This window comes from Xyrauchen texanus, chromosome 9, assembly GCF_025860055.1.
Source record: "Xyrauchen texanus isolate HMW12.3.18 chromosome 9, RBS_HiC_50CHRs, whole genome shotgun sequence".
In the NCBI taxonomy this organism is placed as follows: Eukaryota; Metazoa; Chordata; class Actinopteri; order Cypriniformes; family Catostomidae; genus Xyrauchen; species Xyrauchen texanus.
The window spans coordinates 27,957,052-27,976,705 of NC_068284.1; the positions used below are offsets into that span (position 1 = coordinate 27,957,052).

At 36.0% G+C, this 19,654-nt stretch overlaps 3 protein-coding genes and 1 non-coding gene across 4 annotated transcripts; 1 reads left to right on the plus strand and 3 right to left on the minus strand.

The window, feature by feature from the left end:
• Nucleotides 1-130: 130 nt before the first annotated feature.
• LOC127648879 (60S ribosomal protein L7-like) lies at nucleotides 131-6,076 on the minus strand. The gene is made up of 7 exons (XM_052133693.1): nucleotides 6,033-6,076; nucleotides 5,352-5,454; nucleotides 5,063-5,229; nucleotides 4,685-4,822; nucleotides 1,908-2,017; nucleotides 828-1,045; nucleotides 131-189 (listed from the first exon to the last, which is right to left on the minus strand). Exons 1-6 carry the CDS (start codon nucleotides 6,044-6,046, stop codon nucleotides 837-839), a joined length of 741 nt encoding a protein of 246 aa, XP_051989653.1. The 5' UTR covers nucleotides 6,047-6,076; the 3' UTR covers nucleotides 131-189; nucleotides 828-836.
• On the minus strand, nucleotides 4,891-4,980 carry LOC127649871 (small nucleolar SNORD12/SNORD106). The gene has a single exon (XR_007971358.1). It is a non-coding gene; the product is annotated as a small nucleolar SNORD12/SNORD106 (small nucleolar RNA).
• Nucleotides 6,077-6,307: 231 nt separating the features above from the next.
• Nucleotides 6,308-9,871, plus strand: LOC127648875 (retinol dehydrogenase 10-B). The gene is made up of 6 exons (XM_052133686.1): nucleotides 6,308-6,823; nucleotides 8,261-8,496; nucleotides 8,602-8,700; nucleotides 8,796-8,941; nucleotides 9,099-9,230; nucleotides 9,330-9,871. The coding sequence occupies exons 1-6, from the start codon at nucleotides 6,550-6,552 to the stop codon at nucleotides 9,451-9,453; spliced, it is 1,011 nt and encodes a 336-aa protein (XP_051989646.1). The 5' UTR covers nucleotides 6,308-6,549; the 3' UTR covers nucleotides 9,454-9,871.
• A 4,116-nt stretch (nucleotides 9,872-13,987) lies between these two features.
• On the minus strand, nucleotides 13,988-18,126 carry LOC127648885 (ubiquitin-conjugating enzyme E2 W-like). The gene is made up of 6 exons (XM_052133699.1): nucleotides 18,069-18,126; nucleotides 17,378-17,469; nucleotides 17,142-17,244; nucleotides 16,878-17,033; nucleotides 16,715-16,790; nucleotides 13,988-16,007 (listed from the first exon to the last, which is right to left on the minus strand). Exons 1-6 carry the CDS (start codon nucleotides 18,081-18,083, stop codon nucleotides 15,994-15,996), a joined length of 456 nt encoding a protein of 151 aa, XP_051989659.1. The 5' UTR covers nucleotides 18,084-18,126; the 3' UTR covers nucleotides 13,988-15,993.
• Nucleotides 18,127-19,654: the final 1,528 nt, after the last annotated feature.

A 19,654-nucleotide genomic window follows, 5' to 3' on the forward strand; every position in this document is an offset into this window, starting at 1 on the left:
GTATGTTTGACACCTGAGCTTAAAAGTTATATTAAGTTGCATTGTCACACTCCAAACAAACGTTGATAAGCCTATTCTAGAATCCAAACCAATAAAGGGAAACCATGGTCAAAGAAATACATCCCAAAAATTGTGTTTGTGTAAATTATTTTATTTTCTCACAGACAAAAAGCAGAAATGTCCCAAAACCTGTGGAGAGAGAGAAACAAAATTATTAAACCATTTCACATTCAGACTGCAAGGCACATAACTGAATACTTGATGCTGTTGTAAGTAACCTTTCAACACTAAAAAGGAATCAAACAGGCCTTTTGACAAGATAAAATAAACCCTCAGTAATTTTCAGTCTAATCCATGATGTTTAAGCATGAAATTCATTAACATGTCAATTAAGACAACAAAAAAGTTTTTAAACTTGGTTTACCATAAGATTATAATTTATGAATAACTAGCCTTTTTATTTGGGGGGTGGGTCCTCTGAGAAATGAGACCAGTATTATTAAATGTCCAGCTTTTGAGCTTTTAAATTGGAGTGTGAAAAATTGTTTACACAAATTAAACAAAACCATGAAATTACACACAAGTACCCAAGGTTATAAATTTATAACAAAGCTTGATGTATGATAGCTAATGCAACTACTGTTGCAATACTAACATTCAGATCACTCAGATTATGTTTTCTCTAAGCATATTTGATCCAACTTCCCTCAAATACACACATTCCCACTTTAGTCTGCAGGCACGTGATTAAGATAAATAATTAGGAGACCTATGAAATGCTGGGTATCCATTAAGACAACTAATCAGAAACCCAATCAGGTGCTCACCAAGTGTTCTTAGTTCATCCTCCTGACCAGTCTGTTGATCTGGTCCTCCCTGTTTCCTGCATCACCTCCCTCAACAAAGTGGGTGGTCTTCTTGTTCATGCCTCCACGAGGGGAAGACAGTTTGAATGGCCAGAGGAAGTTGTTTGCGGCCTTGAAGTTCTTTCCAACAGTGTATATCTCGTGGATGAGATCCTCAATGCAGATGATTCCGTACTGACCTGGAGAGATGAAAACATGCTTGAATCTTTATAAACACTACTGGGTAGGGCTTTCACGATAATGAAAGTTGGCTGACGAATAACTGTCAAACAAATTACTATTATGATGTTTAATTGTCCTTTTGGGGCTTTCACTATTAATTGTCATGAAAATGGTCATATTTCTTAAGGTACATGCACCTTCGTACACCTTTAGAAGTCATTTGAACATACTGTACCTCAAACATATATAACAAATAAAATATGGATACTGGATCAAATCTTGACATGAAAAATAATGTTTTAAATATAAACATTTCTAAATAATTAAAATACGTCTCATTGGTCAGCATTATTTTGTTAATATTACATTTAGATAGTTGTTTTTGAAACTCCATTATATTTTGTATAAAAATTACAATATACATTATATTTATATGATATAATATTATGTTATATGATATAATATTATGTTAAAGTATATAATGCAACAGTAAAGAATTTTCCCAAATATCTTCACTTGCACATGCTCTTTGATTTAACCCATAAACCCTTATTTCTCATGAATCAAAACTTTTAAGATTTTTGTTTCATTATTTTATCACTCCACAGAAATAGATTAAGCATTTCCGCTCGGTCACTGCATGTCATTAACACTGCGTGTATGAACCCACTATGACCAGGAATACTTGCCATTACATAATCGTTTAAATTGAAGCCGGAGCATTTGAAGCGCACAACAATCCATGATTAAGACGATTATTTGAGACGATTGAGAGAACCGCAATCAGACGATTATTTAATAATCATGATAGGCCTAGCACTTCGGTAATTTCAAGTGTTAAAATAGAATTTACACTGGCATTGTGAATTAAGTGCCTACCAAGGGACTTCTCGATAAGACAGTTGTCTGTAAGACCAATGCGCTGCTTGTTGATCTTGCCAAATCCACGCTTGTAGATCAGCTCACGCACAGATTTAAGGTTGGGGTAGCTGAAACACACACAAAATTGGACTTCAGCAAGCAAATAATGTTTCATTTAACAGGTGTTAAAGAAATACACATCACAACATATTCCACATAAGACATGCAGCATTGCTACAACATTAACCATTAGATACACTATGGCCAAGTATTGGGGACTAAATCAATATACATCATGATACATGCATTACAATTCAATATATTGCGATGCATCACAACAATAAGGTCGGCACTGACGTGCGGTCTGGGTAGGCAAACTAGGCACTGCCTACCCTGCCAAAATTCAAAAATAAAATGTTTAATATATAATAAACATGTATTTGTATTTTTACTTTATATTCTTGTGATTTATATATGCAATATGTGTGTTATTCCAGTTGTTTAGACGTTATGATGACAAATGTAGCAGTTACGCATAATCAACTAAAAACAAATGGTAGAATAAGCAGTGCTTTTACGGTCCATTCATTGCAGACGACAAGCGGAAAACCCATGTTGCGCATGCGCACTTTGATCCTGTATTCTTTAACATGTACGGCAAAAAGCACAAATCTGCTGTGCCTTTTGACGTAAATATGTTATGCCCGTAATCATCTCCGTTACGTATCAGGCATGGACCAATTAAAATCGAGATATTCCTGGACATTTGCGTAGCTAACGTCATTACACCACAGCTAGCGTACATGCCTAATCCCCGCCAAATTCAAAATCAAAATGACAGCACCGGCCGTAATCATGGAATTAAGAAATTTTTCCAAGCTCGATTTTAATTCCAAATAGGAGTTAATTGCAAGAGGGAGGTCTACGCCAGCCTTAGATGGACTAATAAAGCAAAAGGGCCCAAAAAGTATCCGATCATTTCAAACTGATTGGTATGTAAGAAAAGATTGGCTATGTGGCTGTGCTAACAATCAGCGGCTGTACTGCTATCCCTGCCTGCTTTTTTTCAACCAGTCAGACTGTTTGGACTTCAGCGGGATATTGCCGATGATATGCCGCGCTTGTGCGTAACGTTCACCGTTTACGCGCGCGCGCGCGTGTGTGTGTGTGTGTGTGAGAGAGAGAACACACGATAAACATCCTGATTTGTACATTTCTTGATATGCCGCGCTTGTGCGTAACGTTCACTGTTATTACGTATTATTAGCTTAAACAATAAATCAGGTAATCTGGCTTTCATAACTCAGTGCCTAGCCTCTTTAAGACATCACCACACATCACTGAAGGTCGGTACTGCTTAAAAAAACAGTGGAAAAACTTGTTACATTTTGGTCCGTAACTCACCCAAAATAGATTGTATCACTTCAGAAGACATGGATTAAACCACTCAAATGGCATGGATTACCTTTTTGGAACTTGGAAATTTTGGAACACATGGACTTTTGTATGGATATAAAAACTTCACATGTATGAAAAAAATTAATAGAAGCAATAAGACTGAATGAGAGAATTATCATTCTTGCATGTCTGTGAGTGTGTGAAACACATGGGCAAAAGAATCAGTGAATACACAGATCAGCCACAACATTAAAACCACCTGTCTAATATTTTGTAGGTACCCCTCGTGCCGTCAAAACCGCGCCAACACGCATTCTGAGATGATGTTCTTCTCATCACAAATGTACAGAGCAGTTATCAGAGTTACCGTAGACTTTTGTCAGTTCAAACCAGTCTGACCATTCTCTGTTGACCTCTCTCATCAACAAGGTGTTTCCAACCACAGAACTGGCGCTCACTGGATGTTTTATGTTTTTGCGCAAACTCTAGAGACTGCTGCATGTGAAAATCCCAAGAGATCAGCAGTTACAGAAATACTCAAACCAGCCCATCTGGCACCAACAATCAAGCCATTGTCCAAATCACTGAGATCACATTTTTTCCCCATTCTGATGGTTGAGGTGAAAATTAACTGAAGCTCCTGACCCGTATCTGCATTATTTTATGCACTGCTGCTACAAAATGGCTAATTAGATAATCGCATGGATAATTGTTAGTACCAGATGGGCTGGTTTGAGTATTTCTTTAACTGAAACAAAAAATATCCAGTGAGCAGTAGTTCTGTGGATGGAAATGTCTTGTTGATGAGGTCAACAGAGAATGGTCAGACTGGTTCGAACTGATAAAGTCTACGGTAACTCTTAATTGCGCTGTACAGTTGTGATCAGAAGAATAGCATCCCAGAATGCAATTCTGAGATGCGGGTTTGCGGTGTTTTGGCAGCACGAAGGGGACCTACACAATATTAGGCAGGCGGTTTTAATGTTGTGGCTGATCGGTGTATGTGGAATCGGTTTACATGTCTTGTACCTTTAAGGAATGCAAACTCATGTGAGGTGAAAAAGTTAAGGAAATCATAACATGTGTTCCAGATGTACATTTACAGTTTATTTGTAGTTATTCTAGTTGTATTTAAAGCTTTTTAATTAAGCTTAATGTTACCCTTAATGTTAGAATTTAGCTGAAAGGTGATTAGTTTGCATCCCTGCTTCTTACTTGAACTCTAGATAATGTTATTAATGCACATGAAATAGAAACATCAAAAATATCAATACAATATCCTGAATAATAGCATTACAATGTCTACTTGATCTTATTGGCTCGGCCGTAAAATACCCCTTTGCGAAGAACACCATTTTTCAAGTTTATCAATCCAGAAAAAAGACAGCTTTACACACCCCCAGGCAATGTAGGGCTCTGCAATTCGAAGCATGTTGATGGTGGCCTTGTTCAGTTTGACAAAGACACCGTTGAAGATCTGGCGGAGACGAAGCAGCTGAAGCACCTTGCGGACTTTGGGGCTGACACCATTGATACTGAGAAGAGACAAGATATCCCATCAACAACTTTAAAGACACATTTTATATCATTAAATCAATGCTAATTTCTGGTTTCAGAGGATTTGGCTTATTTTCAAGAGGAATCACCATGGTCGATATGACGGGGAAAAAAGAGCAACATCATTAACCAAAGTCTGTGTGACATCTCCTGCCCATTGTAAAGCAGCAGCATCACTTGAGCTATGCAAAATCAGCATCTGATAGTGGAACATTTACCCTCTGATCCTGATAACAAAAGCCAGTTTGGGCTCAGCTGGAACGTAGTAGTTGCCAGCCTTGCGAGCCATCCTGCTCATGCGGATCTCACGCCTGTACATCTCCCTGTATTCCTTATGGTAAGATTCAGCTCTCTTAAAGATGAGCTTTCTGGTGACTTTGCGGGCCTAAGAGCAAGAGAAAAGATGCAGTTAGTTTTACCTCTATGCTGATGTTTTCAGCATCAATTATAAATACTAAGTGTCAGAGGCATGACTTAATTTCTGTTTAGAAAGAACACTACACATACCTTCTTCTCAGCCTTAGCCTTCTTCAGACAAACGGCTTTGATGACAGCAAACCGTTTTCGCCTCTTCAAGAGGCTTTCAGGGACTGAAGGGACCACCTTCTCTCTAATGGAACATCAAAAGAAAGCACATTAGATATTTTCCTGTCATTCTCATGAGGCCTACAGACTACGCAATTATGATGACAACCATGTCACATCAAACAAGTACAATATGAATAGATCTAGATTAAACAATCCTAATGTATAATAATAATTATATATAACACTGCAATATGACAGCATAATCTTACACTACATATAACATTAGTAATACAAAATATGGTCGACCAGCAACAAACTAGCCGAGGAGCATCGTGCATTTGCCCTATGAAACAATCACCTAGTGAAGATTAAAATGCTTGGTCTGAACAAGACTAATACACAAGTGTAAATTTCGCACGGTTTTAAACGCATCTGAATAGCTTTACACGAACTATTCTCACATTGCTAGACAGATTACTCTCAAACGGAACACACGACTTTCACATGAATTTTATTGATTCATCATTCACCAAACACCCCCAATTTCATCCTCATAATATTTAAGGGTACGTAAATTACTCGTTTAGAATGCGAGCAGTACTGCATGAGACACATTTAAGCAGATGGAAACTGATTCAGATAGAACGGTGATCAACTTACGTTTCACCCGCCATTATCCCTATAGTAAAAGAGGCTTACACGCATGCGCAGTACGGTCTTATAATGCGGGTCCTACACACTTCCGTTACCATTAGGTACCTTGTTCTGTTGCCTACATTTTAAAGCGAATTAATTGTATTAGATAGCATTGGAATTGTCTTAGGCAACTTTTCATAAAAGTTAATGAAGTAATATTTTATACATAATTATGATATGAAGTAAAGTGACTGAAAATAGCTTATCTAGAGTTAATTTGCATAGCTGGCGGACACACGCATGCGTGGAAAGTTGTGTCTGAAAGTATTTAAAGAGTTGGAAATCTATAGCAAAATACTGTGATGGCCAGACTTCACTCTGTTTTGGCAGCTGAGTGGGGAGTTCAACTTCTGGTTTAGGTCCGATAAGTTGTTTCTTTGAGCCCGTCTGCGGTTTGATTTATTACTTTTAGTGTTGGTGCTGAAAAGTCGCTTTAAGTTGCTTAGTTTAGCGAGTTGGTACGTAGCTGCACGGAGACAGAATGAATATCCTCGCTGAGTTTTTTATGGTCACTTTCAAAATAATCTGGACATTTGTGTTGGCTGGCGCTAAATGGCTTATTCGTCCACGGGAAAAGAGTGTGGTGGGCCAGGTGTGTGTTATCACCGGTGCTGGAAGCGGTCTCGGGCGGCTCTTTGCGGAGGAATTTGCTAGGAGACGAGCGACCCTTGTGCTCTGGGACATCAACCGATTGGGCAATGAAGAGACCGCAGAGATAGTGCGAGAAATCTACCGGGAGTTGAGCCCATTCGAAGGTTAGAAATAGCTTGAATTACATGTTTAATACTTTGAGTAACATAACATAAGCATTACCCCTTAAAGGAATTTTCCGGTTTAATACAAGTTAATCTCAATCAACAGCATTTGTGGATCATTGTTGATTTAGCACCAATAATTATTTCAATATGTCCCTTGTTTTCTTAAGGGGGGGAAAAAAGGGCAAACATCGAGGTTAAATTTAGGATCTTAAATGGAAGTGAATGGGACAAATTTTGAGGGTTTAAAAGAATTTTGAAGCTAATAATTTTATAAAAGTAGCCTACTGACAAAACTTGTGGATTTGATCTGTACATTTGTTTTAATTGTCGTTTTAGTGGTTATGGTGCTACGTCATGGCAACGAAGTTGTAAAATTGGATAGAACTTTGCACAGTACATGTTAAAGCGGGGTGTTTTTTTTTTTTTTTTTTTTTATCACACTAAAATCATGTTACCACGCGTTAAGTCTTGTGGCTATGCTTTTGAAATTGTGAGTATTTAAGAGTTCACAGATTGGCATCATTCACTTCCATTTTAAGACTTGCCTATATTTTTATATACAGTTCTGTTAAAAAAACGACCACTACAAAATTATCAGTTTCTCTGGATTTAGTTATGGTTTGAGCAAAGTGAACCGATCAGCACCGATCCTCCACCAAATTTCACAGTGGGTGCGAGACACTCTGGTTTTATCACTCTTTGGTGATGATATTGGTGTGCTTCAACAAGGCTGGAATCGGCAGATTCGTCTTTGTAGAGGATGCATGAATCAAGCCACATACAAAGTTATCCTGGTAGAAAACTTGTTACTTTTTGCTCCGACAATGTTCCAAAACTCTGAGGATTAGTTTTTCCAGCAGGACAATTCTCCTTGCATGAAGGAGTGGCATAAAGTCACCCAACATTAATGTGAAGGACTGGTAGAAAGCATGCTAAAACTCATTAAAGCTGTGAGCTTTATTTGGTTATTCCACCAAATATTGATTTCTGAATGCTTCCCAAGTTTGTATTCATTGTTTAAAAATGAATGCAAACTTGTTTTCTTTGCATTATTCGAGGTCTGAAAACACCATCTGTTATTTCGACCAGTTGTCATTTTCTGTAAATAAATTCTCTAACTGACTATTTTTATTTGGGAGAAATGTTATAAAACAAATATTCATTTTTACTCAAACATGTGTAAATCCAGATAAACTGATAATTTTGCAGTGGTCTCAATTTTTTTTTCTTTTCCGGAGCTATGTGTGTAAAGGAGGGAAGAGTCAAAGTTGTTTTTTCATTATGCCACACATGCTGGAAGGTTTTTTTTTTTTTTTATTTATTTATATATATATATATATATATATATATATGTATGTGTGTGTATATGAACCTGGAATATTACTTGTATGCATACTAACTTTTTCGTGGTTTTGTTACTTTGTCTCCGTCCAGGATGCTCGGATGGTATTCAAGAGTTGCCCCTGTTTCAGCCCAAAGTTTACACGTATGTCTGTGACGTTAGTAAGCGTGAAAGTGTATATGCTACTGCAGAGAAGGTGCGAAAAGAGGTTGGCAACATCGACTTTTTGATCAATAATGCTGGAGTTGTCTCCGGACATCATCTTCTCGAGTGCCCAGATGAGCTCATTGAAAGAACTATGATGGTCAACTGCCATGCTCACTTCTGGGTCAGTTTATTAACATGCTTTGATCAGAACCATGTGTGTCAAGTTTGACTTAAGTCTGCTTTTTATATATATATTACTTTATAATTTTTTTTTTTGAATTCACAGACTACCAAGGCTTTCCTTCCCAATATGCTGGAGCGGAATCACGGTCACATTGTAACAGTAGCCAGCTCATTGGGTTTGTTCACTACAGCTGGTGTGGAGGTAAAGAAATGTCCCCTTTTCTGGTCTTCCCATTTCTCCTTTGTATGAAGACCCTTTTGCATTTCATGAAATCGCACTTTCTCCTTTTATTTTAGGACTATTGTGCAAGCAAGTTTGGTGCCATTGGCTTTCATGAGTCTTTGAGCCATGAGCTGAAAGCTGCTGATAAGGATGGAATTAAGATGACACTTGTATGTCCTTTCTTGGTTGACACTGGCATGTTCAAAGGCTGCAAAATTAGGTTTGTGGTCTGCATATCCCCAGTTTACTTCTGAGGGCAAGACATGCTATTATGTAACCTCCCTTTTCTCATTGTTTGTATCAAAAATGACTAACTTGTGATTTGAAATTATTCATTTAAGCATTTGTGTTTTGTGGTTCTTTTCTAATTTAAACAGGAAGGAAATGGCAGCATTTTTTCCTCCGCTAAAGCCAGAGTACTGCGTAAAACAGGCCATGAGAGCCATACTGACAGACCAGCCAATGATCTGCACACCACGAGTCATGTACATGGTCACCTTTATGAAAACGTATGTAAACTATACCTAAATGCATGTGCGCTGCCTTTTTTGATTTATTCAACTTATTTTACTTGTCCGTTTACCATGATCTGCCATTTTATGTTGCAGAGTTTTGCCTTTTGATGCCATTGTGTGCATGTACAGATTTATCGGTGCTGATAAATGCATGTACCCCTTCCTGGCTCATCGAAAGGAGTCCACAAACAACAATGAATCAAAGGCTGGGGTGTAACTGGCACTGTCTTCGAGCAGTGGTGCTAAATTCTGTGTAGTTCCTTTGGAACAATAAATGCTGTACATTACAAGTCTATTCCTATTGACACCTAGCTGTCAAATTTTTGTAATTTTGCATCTTCAGAATTTCTCACATTTAGAAAACCTTATGAAGGGATTCATTTTTGTAATTATGAAATGTAGTTTGTTGCTATACAATTGCTCAAGGACTATAACATTTTGTATGTATTCAATCGTAACTTATTTATTGTTTGTCTTGTATTGTTGCTTGCTTCTCAGCATTCCATGACCTTGTAGTTTTAGAGGGTTTATCCTCCTAATAAAATTACAAATGCCCTATGTATTGAAGGATTTATTTTTATTGCTGCTTTTGATTTGGCAAAACCTAATGATTGCCCTTCGAAAAGTACCATACATGCTGCTTGTTAAATAAATAGTCTCTTCAAATTAATACAGTGTCCTTTAATCTGATTTGCAAGTGCTGATGTTCTCTTGAATATAGTCAATGTTATTGGTTCGTTAAGTGTACATGGTTTCAAGAGTCATTGCAGCTTTTAATGGTTTATGCTAGTCCCTCTTGTGACAGATCAACAGACCAAACAAGATGGATGCTTTCAATTGCATAATCCAACCGTATACTGTTCCATTCACAAACATTTATTTGAATGATATGCAAGTAGGCTAACATAATTGGCAGTAAATTATGAAGACAAGGTCTCCTTTCATAAAGAGGGATGTTCTGGTTTCCTACAGCTGTATGTTTGCTTTGAAAACTACTTCCTGGTATTGCGTTCAATTTATAGGATACAATCCAAAGCATTTTCACAGCTAAAACATCAGTGTATTAGTCTTAAAAAAATGTATTTATGTTCAAGGGTAATTCTACAGATTGTTACAAATATAAGCATTATATCTGTACTTTCAATATACACATTTAGTCACCATGTATGATGTACACCATATATCTGGAAACATTTTAATTTGAAAATGACAACCAAATTGGCCTGGTTGCTAGGGAGGGTAGAGTCACATTGAGTAACCTCCTTGTGGTCGCTTTAATGTGGTTCTCTGTGGGGCGTGTGGTGAGTTGTGCATGGATGCCATGGAGAATAGTGTGAAGCCTCCACACATGCTAGGTCTCCGCGGTAACCCACTCAAGCCACAAGATAAGATGTGCTGATTGATGTTCTCAGACGCTGAGGCTACTGAGATTCGTCCTCTGCCACCTGGATTGAGACTATGCCACAACCACCACCACAAGGAAATTGGGTATTCCAAATTGGGGAGAAAATCAAAAAAGAATGTGTGTATATATATTATTGATAGGTTTAATTTGAGTTTCTACAGGGCTAGTACAAATTAAAAATCTGTTATTAATTAACCACTTGATATAAACAAAATATATCATTTTAGAATCTGGACTTTACAATGCACATAACCATATAGCTGGTCCTAACCATTCTTAATGCCTTTTAATTTGCTGACAAATTGGAACTGTTTTGTTCTCATTATTTGCAAATGTATCACAATTATATTCAGAGTTGGTAAGAATATATATATATATATAAAGATAGCCATGTGTTTTATATCATTGGAAAGGTCTCAATTAGTAAAATGTATTGAGCAAATATGTTTCACTCAGAGGTCAAACAGCAGTGAGCATTAGTGTATGAAAATCAACTGACACACATAGATATAATAAATAGGAGTGTCTTTTTGTCAAGTTTTTCCTTATTCCTGAAACATATATATAACATAGACAATGACATATTGAAACTTACTGCAGAATATCCCAATTCAAACAAGCCCAAAACTAACATAATTTGATCTTGAAAAGTAGATCTTGAAATATTCTTCAAAGATGGACAGACGATGCACAAAAGGGTGCTAAATACACGATCGGTATGTGTGTGTGTGTGTGTGTGTGTTTGTGCAAACACACACACACATACCGTGTGCTAATCTAAAGAGTTGAATGCTCCTGAACACATATTTCTGTATTTTTCAGTCTAATCCATTCATATCCAATGGCCAATCTCTTTAGACGGGGAACACCACAGGTGAAACAAAGTGAAATAAAACCAATTTAATTTTATGAAAATTATCTAAAAAAAAAAATTGTGTTCAGATGCCCAGTATGAACAAATAATTTTTTTTTTCCAAATGGATGAAATAAACCACAGTTCTCTGAAGAAGAATTTTTTTTTTTTTTTTACCAGAACACAATATAAGGGTTACCAACAGGTGGTATAGTAAAGTTCTTTCTTTCTTTCTTTTAATTTTAAACTCTGTAGCTATTGTTTTATTACTTAAAGCCTAACAAACATATTTTAAAAAATAAAATATACAGTAACAAACTTCAAAATCAAACTTCTGTATGAACTCACATCAACATAGTACAGTGCAAGTAAAGGTTGTTGTCAAAACGTTATGAAAGCCCCATATTTAAATGGAGAGTCTTCTCCATGCCCACTCACTTGAGATTACATATGGAAATATAATCGGAGAGAATATCAGACATCCTTATCAATGGAATGAAAGAAGGAGGGAATCACATAATCAAAACATACTTGTTCCTGGCACAAGGGGAAAATGGTATTCCTCTCAAGCAATACTCAATGATAGTCAAATCAGGAATGAGCACACAGTAGAGCTCTGCCTTTTGATAACACTTTTGGAGCACTACAGCATGGGAAAATAATGTTTGTAAAAAGCATTATTATTATTTTTTTTGACAGTGGCTTTCTATTTACAATACTGTAGCAAATAAAGAGGTTGATAATAATAAGAATATATGTAATGTGAATATAAACTAACTATATACAAATGACTATAAAAAAAATCTAAAATTAAATGAGATATTTTTAAGTATTTTTCTCACTTTAATCACATTACAATATTAAAAATGTTCAGTGTTTCCAAACTTTGTCTTCAGGCGCATGCCTTACAAAACACTGGAACAAACACTGACAGAGCAGTAAATAAAGGCCAACAAGAGACGCCTGTCCATGGATTAGATAACTCAATTTTCAGCCTAAATAGCATAAAACAATAAAGAACCCCTTGTACAAACTTAGAAAGTATGCAAGCATTTCCCTCATTAGAGACTACAGCATAAAAGAATGTTTGGTCAGTGTGTGTCAGCTCTGTTAAATGTGTTTGCGACATGGTTTTACTGGAATCTTTAGTTAAAATTTGTGCCAATTGAAAATTATTTTGCTTCACTAAGAACTTCTTTAGGAAGAGATTGTCAGAATTACATAAGACGAATTGGTCTTAGTGTTTGTGCACTTGATATACATGAATATGCTAAGTTGTAGTACATACTTCATAAAATCAGAGGACTATTTGAGTAATAATATTCTGCTTCTTGTAAATACTACAGCATTTACATTATTTAGCATTAATGTGTTTGCAGAACTCAAACTTTAAGTAAAAGTTTTATTACAATAAATATACCTATTTTAAACTACATATATGGCTTGAAAATTGTCAAAAGAGGAAAATAAGATTTAATTTTCATCGTTCAGTAAATCTGATTTGTAAATTAGTATTTTATCAAATGGAAAAGATACACAATTTCAGCCTACGTCCAAGCTATTGCACCACTACCCTGTTTGTTGATAAGTCAACTCATTACAAAGATACCGCGGAAAAGCAGACAGCTCTTCTCCCCCAAATATTAATCCCACTGACTAATAGCCTCAGGCTGACCTTAACTTCTTTGAAATTGAACAGGCATGCCTCAACCAACAGGCTAAATGCTAGAGACAAGAGAGATCACTGATACATAGTATATCCCGTTCCCTTTACCAGGAAATGATACTCCCACCATGCATGCTCATTTGGATGATACCATTACATTATGATAAGTGATGATGTCAGGGCACATTTCAAGAGAGATACCCCATGAGGAAGAGTCTAAAGCATTCATACTCCAGTGGAATTCCGTATGACGGAACAGAAAGTTCCAATGAATGTACTGTGGATCAGACAGTGGTCTTTACGCACTACATCTGTATAAACACACCAGAAACATTCCAGACTTGTTCACTTTTTAGAATGAACAGGGTCACCATCATTTACAGTTTTCATAGACAGATGATTCACTAAGGGAAGCACATCAAGAATGTATCACAGTTAAACAAAATTATTTAAGGTCAACCTTGACAAGACCCCTCTTCCTCCTAGCCATAACTTGATACCTCACACTTCCAAGTTCATAAAAATTATTTATGTCAAGTTCACCCCTGTAAAAAGCAACTGTCTGCTTTATAATATTAACATGCTTTACATGCTTTCAAGTAAAAAAAAAATAAAAAAAAAATAAATAAAAAAATCACCCATATGACTTTCCGTATAACACAAAAGGAGATATGTTTTAGTCAGAATTACTCAGTCACCATTCACATTCATTGAAGAAAAAAAGAAAAGAAGTCGCACAGATTTGGAAGTACATTTGTTTATTAAATAATTTAAGAATTTTCATTTTCGGACAAACTATATCTTTAGTTTATCCTTATATAGCCATCTACTAATTTAGACTCCAACTATATTACTCTTCACTGACCTCGCTTTCCCAATAATTGTCTGCTGCTTTGCTGTGAGTGTCTGCGATACTGTACTTCCCTCTAGTGGACAGAACTGCACTCAATCACTAACTAACGTTACTGGTGAAGTGGGTCATTTCTGTCAGAAATGATACATTTGACCTTCAAGGTGTATTCGGGTTTAATGACAAGTTAAGATCAATTTACAGCATTTGTGGCATAATCTTAATTACTACAATCTGTCTTTATCTTTCCAACACTTATTGCTTCTGAAGATATGGATTTATCCACTAACTAGTCTTAAAGATTACTTTTATGCTGCCTTTATGTGCTTTTTAGTCCTTCAAAGTTCTGGCCATCATTTAATTGCTAAATTAAATTCTAAAATTCTGTATTTATCCAGCAGAAGAAAGTCATGCATATCCTGGATGGCATGAGGGTGTGTAAATGATGAAAAATTGTATTTTTTTGGGTGAACTATCCCTTTAAAACACTAACCGTTTAAAAAGTTTAGCAAGGAGACATAAACAATATGCGTGTTAACATGATTTTAGTGTGATAAAATAGCTTACTAACTAACCTTTTCTGTATAAAATTATATTCAATTTTACAACTCCTTTGCCATGACAATGTAATGCGGAAACCCTAAAACGACCATAAAAATCTACGATTTAAAGAAATTTACAGCTCAAATAACACAAAAGTTTTAACAGAACAATTAATGTTAAAACTTTTATAAAATTATAAACTACACACTTCTTCCTTTAAACCCTCTCAAAATTTTCCTTATTCACTTCCATTGCAAGTGCCTCACTGTAACTTTGATAACAGGAGGGAGTCTAAATTATTTTATGTGGTAATCAACATTATGCCACAAATGATGTTGGTTGAGCTTATCTTGTATTGAACCGGCAGTATTCATTAAAATTGAAAAATACATTTGGTATTACCAAAATTAAACCATGATTATACCAAACACACAGTGTAGGTACCATCAATTTGCCTATTTTGTGTACATAATTACATCATTATATACAGTTGAATGGCACATATTTATAAATCACATTAGAATTATAAAATACATGACAACATTTTAAAATATATTACTTTAATATGAACATTTCTTTTAAATAAAGTTATAACAAAACCATGAACACAAATTGTTAATTTTCTAAAGCTAATAGCAGGGAAAAGTAATCTTTTTAAAAGAGCCCATTTTATAATAGCTAGATTAGCTAGAGTTTCACATGAAAGATTGAGTAATTATGTTTATAGTTATCTCTTTGTTTTAACTTCACAAAATGTGGGTCCATCTATAAAATCAGTGCTTAAAAATGAACCCATAAAACATTTCTGTGTAATCTCAAATTACCTTTCAGATAATGTAATATGATTATCACCCTGCATCAAATCTGTAGATATAAATAAATTGTACTTTTATCAGACCAAGTACTATACACTACACCAAACTACAATATTCAACTTAAAATGGCTTATTTCTTAAAAGAAAATTTTGTTTTAAATATACAGATAAAATATTAATTAAAATCTTTTCCCTGTTCAAATGTCACAGTGCATGCCTAAGCAAGGCAGAGATAGATATTTTTCTCTGCTTTTGATGATTTATTCATAACAGTAGTTCGTTTTCTGATTTGCACTGACTTTCTTTTTATTCCAAACCCACACTTAAGATATTATTGCACAAACAGTGTAAACCCTTTTATGAAAAGAAAACAATACAACATAATTCAAACATTACAAAAAAAAAAAAAAAAAAAAAGATAATCCCCACAACTTGCTTCCATCAAAATATCCTTGCTGGGTGGGTTACATTCCTGCAGTTTCTTTGCACTTTTCCCAGTCAGCAGAAGTGTGTCCTCAATCCATACACAAATTGCCAGGGTCCGCTGGTTCAGTCTTAATTCAAAGACTCAAAATAATAAAGTACTTTACCTTAAAAGTCTATATCAAAATGGTGCACTTAGATACTAGCAGGTATCATCTGAATCAAAACAAAAACAAAACAGGGAGGCATAAGTGGGTGTACAGAGAGGGCAAAGAAAGTGATTTAAAGTAAAACAACTTATGTTTACTAAAAGAAAGTCACTTAAGACTGTCAATACAAAAACTACTAAAAAGTACTGTGCAAAAGTCTTAGGCACATAAGATGTTTCCCAAAAGCATTTGTCTTACGATGGTTATTTATATCTTCAGCTTTAGTGTGTCAATAGGAAATATAAATGTTAGACTCACAAACATTACTTTGGCAAATAGAAAAGATTAGAACAGAAGAACAGGGAGCCCTGCAACAGATGTCATGCCCCCACAAAGCCCCCCACAGAACATTGTGTCAGTCTGAGACCACATAAAGAGACAGAAGCAATTGAGACTAAATAGATGAAAGAACTGTGGCAAATTCTCCAAGAAGCTTGGAACATCCTATCTGCCAACAACCAAGAAAACTGTCCAGGTGTACCTAAGAGAATTGGTGCTGTTTTAAAGGCAAAGTTGGTCACACCAAATATTGATGTAACTTTTTATGTTTACTGGACTTTGTATGATGTCAACGGATAAATGAACATTATTTTTGAAGACATCCCACTATGCAACATTTTTCACAAGTGCCTAATACTTTTGCACAATACTGCATCTCTGTTAATACAAAGTCTTGTGAAGAAGACAAGCTGAAGTAAAATCGAAGGGACTCACCATGATACCACCATTTTGTTTTCTTTGGATTCTTATTACACGTCTTTACATAAAAGGAGTTATCTGGAGGGCGTCTCTGTAAAGAAAACAGCTGATTAGACAACTATAACAATTCATTTCAATAAAATTTCCCAAATCAGATACGAAAAAAATCTAAGTTTACCTTTTCTTTGCAGCTTGACAACATGCTAATAATGCTTAAACAAACAGACTGCACAGACAGAGCGGGCGACCAGTCCTCCGTTAAAATAGATAAACAGATGTGACCATTGCTATAGACATGTGGATGAATGGGTATATTCTCTCCAGTGAACATTACCTATAAAAAATAATTCAAATATTTGTAACAAACATTAAGATTTGATTAAAAGGGGGAAAAATAGAAAAGACAAAAATACTATTATATTTAATAAGGTTCCAAATGTACCTGAGGTGAATCAAAAGGATATCGACCACTGAATTTGAAAAGGAGTTGAAATTTCTCTCCCTCGTAAAGAGTACCTGGTGCACCCTCCATATCTATAAACCACCTGGACAAAGACAGGCATATTTATGAGAATAATTTCATTGACAAATGAACCTATTCAAGACATACAGAAGACAAACCGGTTAAGGAAAGTAAGTTGCCAAGCAAGTCCAGTAGGGAAACATATCATAACTTACTCCGTGATTGTGTTCTGTACACTTCTCTCATTTAGTGTCATTCCAGGTGGTGGATCACTTTGCAGTGCCATCAATTCCTTTTGTAATCTTTTCTGTAAATAAAAAATAATGTCGTGTTTAAGCATTATTTCAAAGCAAGCAATAGAGAAACTAACTCGCATCGCGCTATTTTTCATGTCTACTATATTTTTGCATGCTAAGACGTCATTCTTCAAATAGTATTTTATAATACAAATGTCATTTTTGCCTTTAAGACATCCTGACGTCTCAGTTGTAGAGGAACAAACTAACCAGATGAGAGACAGTAGACTGCTAACAGCGAGCTGGTCAAACAAATGTAACAATGCTATTGTTGCTAACGATTAGGCATCATTAAAATGCTGTACAGTTCCACATGAACGATACAACATAATTCCATTACAAACAACATCGGGTTAACAAGTATCATCTTTCACAGCAACAACAGTGTGTGATGACAGCAGAGAGTTGTCGGGCTTTTTGACTGACTGAACGCTAGCTTGAAAAGTAAACAAATGAGCGTACGAATTAAACTGCTGACTACCTTGTGTTTAAATCACTACCGACAAGGTCACCAGAGGAACCGAAAGGTGTCATATCACAGCAATATTTCAAAAAAGTATCTACAATGTGATTTGAAAATAGTTGCTTATGTGTTTAGGGAAACACTCACCTGCATAGACGCCATGATGGAAAGCCCCTGTAGAGAGGCGATTGGCCGAATGACGTCAGATCAGTTTTCTCTCTGAGAGCCGCAATGCAACAACATTCACGAGATTACAAAATAGGTACGGTGCAACAGGGCTTATGATCTTGAGCGTTTTGATCTAATATAAATATATTAGATCAAAACGTGTATACACACAAACACACACACTGGCGGCCATAAGTTTGGAGTAATGTAGCCTACAGATTTTGCACTTATGGAAAGAAATTGTTACTTTTATTCACCAAAGTGGCATTCAGCTGATCATAACGTATAGTCACATATAGGACATTAATAACATGAAAATTACTATTACAATTTGAAAAAAAAAAAAATTTCAAACAAGATTTTTTTTTAGAACATCTTAAACTACTTAGTCCTTGGCGTTCTAGCTGTTAGTTTGTCCAGATACTCAGGTGACATTTCACCCCACACTTCCTGTAGCACTTGCCATAGATGTGGCTGTCTTGTTGGGCACATCTCATGCACCTTACAGTCTAGCTGATCCCACAAAAGCTCAATGGGGTTATGATCCATAACACTCTTTTCCAATTATCTGTTGTCCAATGTCTGTTTGTTTACCCACTCTAACATTTTCATTTTTAATTTCTGTTACAAAAGTGGCTTTTTCTTTGCAATTCTTCCCATAAGGCCTGCACCCCTGAATTTTCCCTTTACTGCTGTACATGAAACTGGTGTTGAGCAGGTAGAATTCAATGAAGCTGTCAGCTGAGGACATGTAAGGCGTCTATTTCTCAAACTAGAGACTCTGATGTACTCATCCTCTTGTTTAGTTGTACATTGATTCCGCATCAGCCAGTGTTTACATACAACAGTGCTCCATGATCACTCGTATTACTACTACACTACTAAAGCTAGAAAATAGCTTTAAATGGCTTCAAACGAACAACTTCAGCATTACGGCATCACAGCTGAGAGACACAACTGACTGATTGACTACACAAACTCAAGGTGCTTACTTCTTACTGGAGTTTCCACTTTGGAGAGGAACTACTGTTTCAAATGGCAGAGAAGATTGCGTTTTCTATAGTGAAAGACTCTTTCGGCTACCGCAAAATAGGGAGAAATACCCCTGCTTGGACTGCTAATTTTCCACTGAGAAAGCTAATCTTCAGAAAGCTGACCGCATCTCTGCTTGGGAGTGGCAACAGGTGATCACACATGCTCCATCTCTCTCTCTCTCTCTCTCTCTCTCTCTCTCTCTCTCTCTCTCTCTCTCTCTCTCTCTCTCTCTCACACACACACACACACACACACACACACACACACATATCCATCGTTGTTTATCCAATAACTTGTTAGAAACAGCACCTGTGATACTATTTCTAAAGTGACTTTTTGAATTAATAACAAATGCTTAATTTGGTTTGAACCAGCAACGGCAGATTCTGATCCGCCATGTAATAAAGTAGTTCCATGTACAAATGCATTTTTATGACTGTACTTGGTTTTTTCAATTTTTTCAAAATGTACTTGTTCATTGAACTGTTGTATATAAGCAAAATCACACTTGTAATCGAGATATTTGGCTC